Source organism: Camarhynchus parvulus, chromosome 27 (genome assembly GCF_901933205.1).
Source record: "Camarhynchus parvulus chromosome 27, STF_HiC, whole genome shotgun sequence".
Lineage (NCBI taxonomy): Eukaryota > Metazoa > Chordata > Aves > Passeriformes > Thraupidae > Camarhynchus > Camarhynchus parvulus.
Window position 1 is genome coordinate 5256209 of NC_044597.1, and position 13958 is coordinate 5270166.

At 45.0% G+C, this 13958-nt stretch overlaps 1 protein-coding gene across 1 annotated transcript in view; it reads left to right on the top strand.

Annotated features, from left to right (window-relative positions):
- Window positions 1–418: 418 nt before the first annotated feature.
- Window positions 419–13958, top strand: part of SKAP1 (src kinase associated phosphoprotein 1) — a 70215-nt gene continuing 56675 nt past the window's right edge. Inside the window, exons 1-4 of the mRNA XM_030966062.1 lie at window positions 419–526; window positions 2113–2218; window positions 5090–5115; window positions 12549–12656. Coding sequence (XP_030821922.1) covers window positions 475–526; window positions 2113–2218; window positions 5090–5115; window positions 12549–12656 — 292 coding nt within the window. The 5' untranslated portion in view covers window positions 419–474. The remainder of the gene's footprint in view (window positions 527–2112; window positions 2219–5089; window positions 5116–12548; window positions 12657–13958) is intronic.

Genomic DNA, 13958 nt, shown 5'->3' on the forward strand with positions numbered 1-13958 from the left:
CCTTTCCCCCTCCCAGGTGATGATTTTCCCAACCCAACCTCTTTTCCAAGCAGAAAATGGGAAAAGGGGAAATTTCATCCCAGAACATCCCCGGTTTTCCCCCCATGGGAATTTTTTTTGGGGGGGAAAAAAACCCCAAAAAATCCCAATTTTGGGGGCAGGAACAGCCCTGGGAGGCTCCAGGTGAGCTCGGGGAGGAAACTCCAGCTGGGAATTCCAGGTGGAGCTCCTTGGCCGGAGCTCAGCTTTTCCCACCCAGAATTTTTTTGGGATCGCCCAGGACAGCCGGGAACAATCGCAGGGATCTGCCGGGGTTTCAGAGGAGGAGGAGCCCAAACCCCAAAGGTTCCTCCTCCTCCTCCTCTTCCTCTTCCTCGTTTTTGGGGTGTCCCCACCCTCCTGGCTTCCTCCTCGTCACCCCAATTGCAGCCGTCGCGGCGCCGTGGGAAGGGATCCCGGAGATCCCGTGGATCCATGGATCCCACGGATGCCCCGATCCTGCAGGAGATCCAGAGGTTCCTGGAAGGTACCGGGTGCCTCCTCGCCCCCCCTCCTGCCCCACAAGGGAATTCCTGCTGTGGGGTGGTGCTGGGAAGGGTTTGGGGTGGCTTTTCCGGGGTAGTTTGGGGTCTTCGGGTGTTGTGGGGTTTCCCCGGCCCTGACCCCGAGGAGAATTTGGAACCTCCCCGACCCAAAGGAGAATTTGGGACCTCCTTGTCCCCAAGGAGAATTTGGGGCCTCCCTGTCCCCGAGGAGAATTTGGGACCTCCCCGACCCCGAGGAGAATTTGGGACCTCCCCAATCCCGAGGAGAATTTGGGACCTCCCTGACCCAAAGGAGAATTTGGGACCTCCCTGACCCCAAGGAGAATTTGGGGCCTCCCTGACCCCGAGGAGAATTTGGGGCCTCCCCAACCCAAAGGAGAATTTGGGACCTCCCCAATCCCGAGGAGAATTTGGGACCTCCCCAATCCCGAGGAGAATCTGGGACCTCCACATCCCCAACCCCAAAATTTGGGGGCTCTGAGGCCTCCCTGACCCCAAAGAGAATTTGGGGGGTGGTGGGACCTCCCCGTCCCCGACCCCAACCTTGTGGGGGCTGTGGACCCCACGCTTGGAGGGCGCTGAGGAAGCAGCTGGGACCCTTTTGGTGGTTTTGGGGTTTCAGCTCTCATTTCCCGCTGCAGCAGCGCCGAGCTCATCCCTCTGCCGCCAAAACAGCCTGGAACCGCATCCCTCCTCCCCAAAACACCCCAAAACATTATCCATCCCCCCCAAAACACCCCAAAACTTCATCCCTGCCCGCCAAAACACCCCAAAACCTCATCCTTCCTCCCCAAAACACCCCGATACTTCATCCCTCCTCCCCAAAACACCCCGAAACTTCATCCCTCCCCAAAACACCCCCCCCCTCTCCCAAAAACCTTCATCCCTTCTCCCCAAAACACCCCAAAACTTCATCCCTCCCCCCCAAAACACCCCGAAACGTCATCCCTCCCCAAAACACCCCAAAACCTCATCCTTCCTCCCCAAATCACCCCGGAACCGCATCCTTCTTCCCCAAAACACCCCAAAACATTATCCCTGCCCTCCAAAACACCCTGAAACCTCATCTCTCCTCTCCAAAACACCCATTCCCACATTTCCTGAACCCTTTCCCATTCCCAATTTTGCCAATTTTCCCATTCCCATATTTCCTGATTTACCCATTCCCATTCCCACATTTCCTGATTTACCCATTCCCATTTTTCCCGACTTTCCCATTCCCAAATTTCCCAATTTTCCCTTTCCTATTCCCAGATTTCCGATGTTCCCTTTCCCAGATTTCCTGATTTTCCCATTCCCAGATTTCCCGATTTTCCCATTCCCACATTTCCCGAACCCATTCCCATTCCTTTCCCATTTTCTTTTCCCATTCTTCCCAACCCTTTCCCATTCCCATTTTTCCCAATTTTCCCTTTCCCATTCCCACATTTCCCGATTTTCCCATTCCCATTCCCAATTTCCCAAACCCTTTCCTATTCCCAGATTTCCCAAACCCTTTCCCATTCCCACATTTCCCGAACCCTTTCCCATTCCCATTTTTCCCGATTTTCCCATTCCCGTTTTCCAGAGGCCGAGGATTACCTAGGCCGGGCTTTGCGGGAGGAGCCGCTCAGCGCCCGGGCGCGGGACCAGGGCGCCGCCATCCTGCGCTTCCTGCGGCGCCTGCGGGACAGGTGCGTTCCCCCGCATCCCCGGAATTCCGGAACATTCCGGCCATCCCTCCCGCTGCAGGAATTTTGTGGGCATTCCAGGCTCGGGATAATGGGAGAACTCTGGGGAATTGGTTGGATTTTCTCTGGTTTAGGATGGGGGTTTTTATAGGGAAGGAATTCTGGGATATTCCTGATTTATTCTACAATTTCAGGATTTTTGCCTCTTTTTATTTTTATAAGGAAGGAATTTTTGGATATTCCTGATTTATTCCCTATTTTCAGGATGGGGATTTTCCCCTCTTTTTATAAGGAAGGAATTCTGGGATATTCCTGATTTATTCTGCAATTTCAAGATTTTTCCTCTTTGTATTTTTATAAGGAAGGAATTCTGGGATATTCCTGATTTATTCTGCAATTTCAGGATTTTTGCCTCTTTGTATTTTTATAAGGAAGGGGTTCTGGGATATTCCTGGTTTATTCCCTATTTTCAGTATTTTTGCCTCTTTTTATTATTATAAGCAAGGAGTTCTGGGCTATTCCTGATTTATTCTACAATTTCAGGATATTTGCCTCTTTCTATTTTTATAAGGAAGGAATTCTGGGATATTCCTGATCTGTTCCCTAATTTCAGGAATTTCCCCCACTTCTTTTAAAGAAGGAATTTTTGGATATTCCTGATTTATTCCCTGATTTCAGGATGGGATTTTCCCCCCTCTTTTAAGGAAGGAATTCTCGGATATTCCTGACTTATTCCAAATGGTGATTTTCCCCCCTCTTTTTCTTTTAAGGAAGGAATTTCTCATATTAACCCAAAATTAAATTAATCCCATTTTCACCTCCTTTTATCCCCGAGCTCGCTCCCACCACTAATTCCGTTTGGAGCCTTCTGGGTTGTCCCTTTCCGGAATTTTCCAGCCTTTCCCAGCCCGGCTGATGGAATTATCCCAATTTTCCCATCCATTTCCTCCTGGATCCATCATTAACCTGAAACCTGAGAGCCTCGGCTGAGCTGAAAAATGAATTTCAATCCGTTCCTCCCCTAACGGGAAATTCCCAATCCCATTTTCCTGGCTCCCATTTTTTTTTTTCCCTCCCCTCTTGGAAATCTTGCCCGTCATTGATTTTTTAAAAAATATTTATTTTCCCAGACATTCAAATCCTGGCTCCAAAGGTTCCATTCCGCCCCATCCCTCGGGAACATTTAATTAATTAATGAGGAAAAACCGGGAATTTGATTGGAAGCTACCTGGATTTTATGGATCCTGCTCAGAGGGTTTGGATTTCGGGATTTTTCCAGCTGCTCAAATCCCGTTGAACCCGAATTTGCCCAAATTTTTGCTTTTTTTTTTGGGTGTTGCAGGCCCAAAAATCCAAGAATACATCGGAAAAAATGGGATTTGGGATGAAGTTTTCTGCAGGAAGCGGGGGAGAAACACCAAATTTAGGGAAAATATTGGCAAAATATTGGCAAAACTTGCTGAAAACCCAAAGGCTCCCAAAATGCAGCGTTTATGGATTTATCCAAGATTTCTGTTGGCAGAGGCAGAAATGAACTCGTGACTCTTGCACATCCCCAAAAACCTCTCCTCCCCCATCCCTAATTCCGTTTCATCCCGAATTTTCCTCCCCAGAGCAAAAATGATCCAACCATGGAATTAAACCCAAATCCTTGAGCTGAAATCAGATTTTTTCGCAGTTTTTTGATCCTAAAAATGAGAAAAAAGCAGGAAAATCCAGGCTTTTTTTCTTGTTTTTTTTTTGGCCTTTTCCATCTGCCTCCCCGGAGCTGCTCCGGGAAGGAACGGAACTCAATTTTCCCATTTTTTTTTTAGGCCATTTCCCGGGATTAAAAATGACAGAGGTCGGGAACAAAGCCCCGGCGCTTTCGCGGAGCGGGAATTGCGAGTGACAGAAAATCATTCAGGAAATGTTGGCGCTAAAACGTGGCCGGGAAAAGTTCCTGAGGCAAAAATTCCCGGAAAAAAAAAAAAAAGGGATTTTTCTGCTCTTCTTTGTCCAGGAGGCAGAAATATCCCGAATTTTGGGAATGCAGGAATTTTTGGGATGGGGGGAGTGCAGGGGTCTCTTAGAGATGATGTTTTCCTGCTTAAAGGTTGGAGAATTGGGATTTTCCATGGAAATGTTGGGATTTAAGGATAAAAAAATATGGGGATAAAAAGCTGGAGCTGCTTTCCCAGCTGCCCTCGTGTTGGGCTGGGTTTTTGGGATTTTGGGGTAAAATGGAGCAGCCACGGGATGGAGAAGAAATTCCTTGTGGAATTCGGGAACCAGGCCCAAAGGCATCCTGAAAAATTCCCAATTTTTCCTCCAAAAAACTCTTCCCAACCCAATATCCTGGGAAATTTTCTCCCTGTCCAAGAGCTCATCTTGGAACGGGCGCTTTGTGCTTTATTCCCGACCTTCAATGGGATTCCCAAATTTCCTGGTGCTGTTTCTGGATTTAAATGATTCCCAAGATTTTCCTGAAGCGGGGGAGAGGAAAGAATCCCGATTTTTTTTAATATTAAATCCTTTTTTTATTTTTATTTTTGGGAATGGGCAGAGCGTGGATCACCCTCCACCTGCTGGGAACGAGCTCAGTGAAAATCCTGGAATATTTTCGGATTGGAAGTGACTTTCAAAGGATTTGAGGGGGGAAAAGGTGGCAGGAATTTTTGTGTTTGGAGAAGGATGTGTTCCAAAGGATGGAAATCCCTGGAATTAGGGTTGGGAAGGGCCTTAAATGCCATCCCAATTCCTCCTGGAATTCCCTGTTTTTTTCCCCTTCCCTGCGTTCCCAGATCCTCCCATCCATCCCCATTCATTCAGGCTGGAATAATCCTTGAGGAAATTCTGGGATTTGATGGCTCTTTTTTCCGTTTGGTTTTTCAGGTACCACCTGGAATTCCCACCCCGAGGTGAGTCCAGCTGGGAAGGGTCGGACCGGGGGGACGTTCCGTGCGCCAAATTCCCCAGGAAAAAGAATTTTTATGGATGTGGGGGGGCGGTTCTTGGGGTGGGAGAATTCCGCAGCAGGGATCTCATCCCAGAGAGCAAATCCCGCGATCTCTGTGGCATCGATTCCCGGGCTGGGAAGTTTTCCAGAAACTCCAGGAGTTTGGGAATGGTTGGGATCCATGGGGATCTCCTGGAGTTCCAGCGAGGTGGGAGCTACTGGAAGAAAATCCCTTCCTGGCATTCCAACCCATCCAATCCTTTCTTTCTTCTGGGAATTAAACCCATTCCCAGTATTCCAACTCTTCCAATCCTTTATCCCAGGAATGAAACCCATTCCCAGCATTCCAGCTCCTCCAATCCTTTATTCCAGGAACAAATCCCTTCCTGGCATTCCAGTCTATCCAATCTTTTCCTTCAGGAATTAAACCCATTCCCACCATTCCAACTCCTCCAACCCATTATTCCAGGAACAAATTCCCTTCCTGGCAATCCGACTCCTCCAATCCTTCCTTTCCTCTGGGAATTAAACCCATTCCCAGCATTCCAACCCATCCAACCCTTTACTCCAGGAATAAATCCCTTCCTGGTGCTCCATTCCATCCAATCCTTTACTCTGGGAATTAAACCCATTCCCATCATTCCAACTCTTCCAATCCTTTATTCCAGGAATAAATCTCTTCCCAGCATTCCAACTCCTCCAATCCTTTATTCCAGGAACAAATCCCTTCCTGGCATTCCAGTCTATCCAATCTTTTCCTTCAGGAATCAAACCCATTCCCACCATTCCAGCTCCTCCGATCCCTTATTCAGAAATAAATCCCTTCCTGGCATTCCAACCCATCCAATCCTTTATTCCAGGAACAAATTCCCTTCCTGGCAATCCGACTCCTCCAATCCTTCCTTTCCTCTGGGAATTAAACCCATTCCCAGCATTCCAGCTCCTCCAACCCATTATTCCAGGAATTAAACCCATTCCCAGCATTCCAACCCATCCAACCCTTTACTCCAGGAATAAATCCCTTCCTGGCGCTCCAGTCCATCCAATCCTTTACTCTGGGAATTAAACCCATTCCCAGCATTCCAACTCCTCCAATCCTTTATTCCAGGAAAAAATCCCTTCCTGGCAATCCGACTCCTCCAATCCTTCCTTTCCTCCTGGAATAAATCTCCTTCCCAGCATTCCAGCTCCTCCAACCCATTATTCCAGGAATTAAACCCATTCCCAGCGTTCCAACTCCTCTGATCCTTTACTCCAGGAATAAAATCCCTTTTCACCATTCCAGTCTATCCAATCCTTTATTCCAGGAACAAATTCCCTTCCTGGCATTCCAACCCCTCCAATCTTTCCTTTCCTCTGGGAATTAAATCCATTCCCATCATTCCAACTCTTCCAATCCTTTATTCCAGGAACAAATCTCTTCCCAGCATTCCAACTCCTCCAATCCTTTATCCAGGAATAAATCCCTTCCTGGCATTCCAGTCTATCCAACCTTTTCCTTCAGGAATCAAACCCATTCCCAGCATCCCGGCTCCTGCGATCCCTCCTTCCCCCAGAACAAATTCCAGTGCTTCCCTCCTGGCTCCGGGCTCTTTTCCAGCCCCTCCTGGCGAGGCCGGGGACGCGGCAGCCTCGCAATTCCCGCCGGGAGCGGCGTTATCCCGTTCCAATCAGAGCCTCGGAGCTTTAATTGCTTCCCAAGCATTGTTTCGCCCGTGAATCCAGCAGCTGGCACCCTTTGGAAAAGTCCAGCCGACAGCTGGGCCGAAAATTAACAAAAAAATGGGAGGGAGGGAAGATCCCAGCGCATCAAAGGCTCCAAATGAGGTTTTTAAACGGGGAAAGTTCATGGAATTTCGAGGGCGGAGGAGGAGGGAGGCTTTTGTTCCTTGGAATATTCTTTTGATGGAGTCGGAAGCTGAAGGAAAAGCAGGAAAATCGGGATGTGGGAGCGGGCGGGGATTTGGAAAGGGGTGCCCAGCTCTCTTCCAATTCCTGCTGTGTCCGCTGGGAATTTTAGTGGGAATGAGACCTTGGAGCGCTCAGGGAGTGCCCGGCCAGGCATCCCACGGGAAATTGGGAAAACGGGAAATTCCGGGGCCACATTTCCATCTCGGAGGGTCTGCAGGGAGAGGTCACTCCTGAGCATCAAAAAATCCGGGAATCGCGGAATGGTTTGGGTTGGAAAGAGCTTTTGGAAAGCGATTACTTTCCCCTTTATTTTGTAAAAAAAAAAAACCCAAGTAGATGAACGAACCCAGATTGATTTGCACAGAGCCGATGACGACGCTTTTATTTTTCCGTCCAAAATTCATCCCATATGGTTTTCCCTGAACTGCTGAACAGCAGAATTCCTTAAAATATTCAGAAGTAGTCAAAACATCCAGGAGAGAGAGGATGGCTCTTCCATTTTAATGAAATTTGGGAAAATTGAGGCTCAAAAATGCGCGTTGGCAGGGGTTGGACCCAGAACTCCTGCTTGTCCCAGCTCCGTGCCTTAACCCCAGAAAATTCCCACCTCCTGGAGTCAGGAATAATCAATAGAAATGGGATTAACTATGGTTTAAAAACTGGGAGCTTTGTTAATTAAAAGGATTCATTAATGAAGAGAAAATCGGAGTAGGCCTCAGTAGGCCTCAGTAGGCCTCAGTAGGCCTCACCTCGTAGTAGGCCCGGTTTAGGTGATATTTTTATCACTTTTTTGACTCATTTTTTGGTGTAACTTTTTCGGGATCATTTTGTGGGATCATTTAATCTCCCTTTTACCCATTTTCTGATCCCTTTTTTTCGCTCTGCCTTGGAACACAACTCCATCCTGCTGGAGTCATGGCCGAGCGGCCGCCATGTCCATCCCTGTCCTTTCCCTTCAGGAAAATCCAAAAAAATCCCCCAAAAAGCCCCAAACCCAGATCTTTGAAACCTTTTTTCCCTCTAAAACCCCAAATCCACACAGCTGCAGCTGCCTGGGAGCCGGAACCTCACGTTTCCCCAACCCTCTCCCCACCGACGCCTTTTTGTTCCGTGTGGTTATGACAAGGCCAAGTAGCAAATCATTAAAACAACAACAAAAAAAAAAAAAGCAACCAAAAATTCCCTTTTTTGCTGCAAAGATTCCCTTTGAAGCCGAGCCGGAGTGTCCGGGAATTAATGGAGTGCTGGGTGACTTTAGGAAGTTTTATTTATAAAAAGCCCTTTTTGGCTCATGCCGGGAGGCTCCGGCTTTGCTGAGCTGCGCTCAGGCTCCCAAACCCGGCTCAGATTTATGAAGTGTTTGGGGAAAAGCAGGAAAAAACCTTCGGGATTGACGAGATTTGGAAGGCGTTGTTCAAATCTCCGGCCCTGGACATTCCCCCGTTTATAAACACCGAAACCCCGGCCCGGGAGACGTCAAAACACAGGGGGGGACAGAGAGAAATCAAAATTATTTTTAGAATTATATATATTAGATATATTAGATATATTCTATATTCTATATTCTATAGATATATATTTAAATTAGATGTAAACTATAATCTATAGTTTACATATAATTTATAGTCTATAGTTTACATTATAATCTATTTAAATATATATCTATATGTGTAGATATATATTTAAATTATATGTAATTATATGTATAATATATCTTATGTTATATATAATATAATATATATAATAAAAATATATTATATATAATATAATATATATTTTACAAATATATTATATATATAATATAGAGTATATATATTTTGTATATTATATAGCTATCTATATATATATTTATATATAGCCTTATTTATTCCGTGTAGAATTATTTATTAATTATTGCCCCCTCTGTAGAATTATTAATTAATTATCAGCCTGGAATTCGGCCGAATTACTAATCGGTCATTTCCCAGCTCCGCTTGGAGTTTTATAGGATTATTAATTAGTTATTGCCCAGTTTTGCCTGCAATTCTGCCTAATTATTAATTAGTTATCGCTTCACTCGGAGTTTTATAGAATTATTAATTAATTATTACCCGCTCTGTACGATTATTTTGGTAGGAGGGCTTGTGAAGGCCCCAAATTTGGGAGAAGCAGGAGTTAATTAATTAATTATTTGATCAATCAATTAATCTCACCTGAGATTGTTCCTGATGGGAACAGCCCCTCCTGCTTCCCAAAAAACAGGAAAAATGATTAATAATTTCCAGGTTAATTCCCTGGTTTTTTTGTATCCAGGAACAATTTAACCCCTGAGCTGCTGGATTTCCTTCGGGATTGTTGTCCCCATCCCAAACTTCAGCTTTTCCCGCTCATTCCACCCTAAACTCTGACCCACTATGGAATTGCCAATATTGGAATATTCGAAATTATTCCCCATCTCCACGAGCCCAAAATCCCAAAATCCGCTGGTTTTTCCCTCCCCATCTTTTCCTGGGATTATTCCTCACAGGTTTTGGATATTCCCAAGAAATTCCATTTTTTTTTTTCCCCTCCTGGGATTCCTCGCTGGCTTTGGATATTTCCAAGAAATTCCGTGGGGTTTTTTTTTTCCCTCCCCATCGTTTCCTGGGATTATTCCTCGCAGGTTTTGGATATTCCCAAGAAATTCCTGATTTTTTTTTACCTCCCCATCCTTTCCTGGTATTATTCCTTTCTGGTTTCGGATATTCCCAAGAAATTCCTGATTTTTTTCCCTCCTCGGATTCCTCGCTGGCTTTGGATATATTCCCAAGAAATTCCCGGTTTGTTTTTCTTTTTCCCTCCCCATCCTTTCCTGGGATTATTCCTTGCTGGCTTTGGATATTCCCAAGAAATTCCATTTTTTTTTCCCCTCCTGGGATTCCTTGCTGGCTTTGGACATTCCCAAGGAATTCCATGGGGTTTTCGCTTTTTTTTCTCCCCATCATTTCCTGCGGTTGGCTTTGGATATATTCCCAAGAAATTCCTGATTTCTTTTTTCCCTCCCCATCCTTTCCTGGGATTATTCCTCGCAGGTTTCGGATATTCCCAAGAAATTCCATGATTTTTTTTCCCCGTGCCTGGGGGATGGGGATGGCAGCGAAATTCCAGCGGCGCATTCCCGGCTGCCGCTGCCTTGCAGCCCGACCTGCTGGGCGCCGGCAATCACTGCAAGCTGCATCCCGAAAAAACATCCCCAAAAAAGCCTCAGCCCCAAAGATTTTTCCTTTTTCTCGGATTTTTAGATGCCGTGGATTTTGCTTTATTACATATAATTAACAAAAAAAAAACCAAACCAATAATGGGAATGAGGGGAGAAAATGAGGCTCGGAGTGGATTCCGTGTTCCGGCAGCTCGGGGTGGGGATTTGGGAATTTTTGGGAAATTTGGGAATTTTGGGGAAATTTGGGGAATCGGCCCCTTACAGATATGGGGAGGAATTTCTGGGATTTCTGGGTGGGATCGCTTCCCGAAAATAAACGATTTGGGTTTATACGGGATTTTTTTGGGGGGATGATTGTGGTGGGGTAAGCTGGGGATGGAAGGATGGAATGGAAAAATGGGGTTTGAAGGCAAAAAATCAGGATTTTAACGTAAAAAATTAGAATTTTAAGGTAAAAAATTAGAATTTTAAGGTAAAAAATCAGGGATTTCACTTCCGCTCCTCATAAAATCCCACCCGCAGCTCTCCTGGCATTGATTTTTCCCGGGATTTAAGAGATGTTTAATGAAGCTCTGGGCACCTGATCAAGCCAAGGAAATTTAATTGCAATTCCCATAAAAAGCCGGGGGAAATGAAGGGTTTTTCCTGTCATCCATGGAAATTGTTTGTTTTTTCCTGGGATTCATTAATTCCCTTTTTTTGTTTTTTTTTAAATCCCTCCACGGGAAGCAGCAAATCAGGATTTTTTTAATGGAAAAAAGCGGGAGAAATCCTCGGGATGCCAATCCAAATGGAAAAACGACGGGATTGGGTTTTTACGGAGCAAGAGCTGTGGGGCTTTGGGTTGCTCCTGAAGGAATATTCCGGAATATTCCGGAATATTCCCGGTGTTAAGGAAAACGAAGCATCTCCATTTGCACGGATTTAAGCGACATTTGGAACCACCTCTAAAATGGGAATTATTGGTGTTGAATCTTTTTATGATCCCGCTTATTTTTTTTTAATTATTCCCATTTTTATTTCCCCTAAAAATGGGAATTATTGATGTTGGATCTTTTTATGATCCCGCTTATTTTTTTTTTTAATTATTCCCATTTTTATTTCCCCTAAAAATGGGAATTATTGATGTTGGATCTTTTTATGATCCCGCTTTTTTTTTAATTATTCCCTTATTTTTCCCTAAAAATGGGAATTATTGATGCTGGATCTTTTATGATCCCGCTTATTTTTTAATTATTCTTTTCCATTTTTTTCCCAAAACGGGAATTATTGATGTTGGATCTTTTTATGATCCCGCTTTTTTTTTTTTTTAATTATTCCCTTATTTTTCCCTAAAAATGGGAATTATTGATGCTGGATCTTTTTATGATCCCGCTTTTTTTTAATTATTCCCATTTTTTCCCCCTAAAAATGGGAATTATTGATGTTGGATCTTTTTATGATCCCGCTTTTTTTTTTTTTAATTATTCCCTTATTTTTCCCTAAAAATTATTGATGCTGGGTCACTTTAGAGCCCAGCCTGGTTTGGAGGAGCAGCTGGAAATTCCTTTTTGGGGCTGTTTGGAGGGCGCTGAGTGAGGAGCAGCTGCCCCCGCTCCCTTATCGGCCCCGCTCTGTCCTGAACAAACACCGAATTAAAAACCCTCGAATGTCAAATTAAAAACCCTCTAATGTCGAATTAAAAATCTTTTATCGCCGCTGGGTTTTTGTCAAGAGGGATCTCAGCACCTGGCACTCCAGAAAATCCGAGAGCAGCGGGGAAAATTCCCTGGAAAATTCAATATCAAGTTAATTTCAGGAGTGGAAAGATCCTTTCCACACCCTGGATTGGGTAATTTGTTTGAGGAAATCCAGGTTTTTATCCTTTTCACTGTAAATTCATATGGAAAATCCATGGGTTTATCCTTTTTTTCCTGTAAATTTAAGTAGGAAATTCAGGTTTTTGCCCTTTCTCTGGTAGATTTTGATAGGAAATCCATGTTTTTGTCCTCTCTCCTGAAGGATTTCCAAGCTCTTCTTCCCCAAAATCCCGGGAAATTCCCCGTTTTAGTGTAAATTTTTATTTTCCACGTGGATTTATGGCAAGGTCACGTCCTGAGGACAGGGACAAGGATTTGGGGTTTGCCTCCGGAATTTTGGCATTCCCAAGCTTTTCCAGCAGCAATTCCCCGCCTCGACCCTAAAACCCCACAAAAACCTGGATTTCGGGGGGAGCTGGAAGCAAACTGGGATATTTGGGGTCAGGAATTCCTAAATTCCCCAAGTTTTTCCCCAAAATTCAGCCTCTCCCGGTCGCTCCCGTGCAGGAGGGGACGAGCACGACGGACGCGACGGCTCCGAGGAGAATCCCGGCTGGAATTTCGGCCCTTCCCAGGTCCCTGCGGCCTCGTTCCCCACGGAATTCCCGGACGAGGGTGAGTCGCCGGCTTTTTTTGGGGAATTCTCTTCTAGAAAATTCCTCAGGAATGTCCCCGGAGTCCCTTGGAATTCCTGGGATTTTATCTTCTGGAGAAGATCAGAGATAAACCCGGAATCCTTTGGGTTTTCCATCCATCCATCCCGTAATTCGGGAGGCGATTTTGGGTTTTTTTGAGTGCTCCATCATTCCCACTGAAATCCTGGATTCCCATGGAAATCCTGGATAACGTTCATGGAATTCCAGCTGTCCCTTGCTTACCTTGCCGCTGGTTTCTTTGGGGTTGATTGAGGGGCTTTTTCCCCAAATTCCCAACTTTCTGAAATCCTGATTTTCACTGGAGAAAATTGGATCTGGGACGGCGTCACCCAAAAAAAATCCCCGGGAATTTATTGGGGGCAGGCGGGATTTGGGATGTTACCCCATAAAACCTGGGAATTTCACAGGAACAGGTTGGATTTGGGATGTTTTACCCCAAAAAACCCGGGAATTTCACGGGAACAGGTTGGATTTGGGATGGTGTCTCCCAAAAAACCCGGGAATTTCACGGGAACAGGTTGGATTTGGGATGTTTTACCCCCAAAAACCCAGGAATTTCACGGGAACGGGTTGGATTTGGGATGTTTTACCCCAAAAACCCAGGAATTTCACGGGAACAGGTTGGATCTTGGATAGATGTGTCCTTGGACAGAAAACCTGGGTTGCCTCCTGGGAATCGATCCCTTGGGATATTGATTGATCCCTTAGGATATCGATTGATCCATTTGGATATCGATTGATCCCTCGGGATACCTATTTATCCTGTTTATATTGATCAAGGCCTTTGGATGTTGGTTTATCCTATTGGTTATTGATTGATCCCTTTGGATATCCTTGTTCCCTTTGGATATTGATTGATCCTGTCGGATATGGGTTTATCCCTTTGGTTATTGATCAGTCCCTTTGGGGATTGATTTTTCCCTTGGGATACTGATTGATCCCTTTGGTTATTGATCAGTCCCTTTGGATACTGATCAGTCCCTTTGGGTATTGATTGGTTCCTTTGGATATTGATTTATCCTATTGGATATTTATTTATCCCTTTGGTTATTGATCAGTCCTGTTGGATATTGATCGATCCCTTTGGTTATTGATCAGTCCCTTTGGGGATTGATTGGTTGCTTTGGATATTGATTTATCCTATTGGATATTCATTTATCCCTTTGGATATTGGTTTATCCATTGGGACATTGAATTGATCCCTTTGGTTATTGATCAGTCCCTCGGGATATTGATCAGTCCCTTTGGGGATTGATTGGTT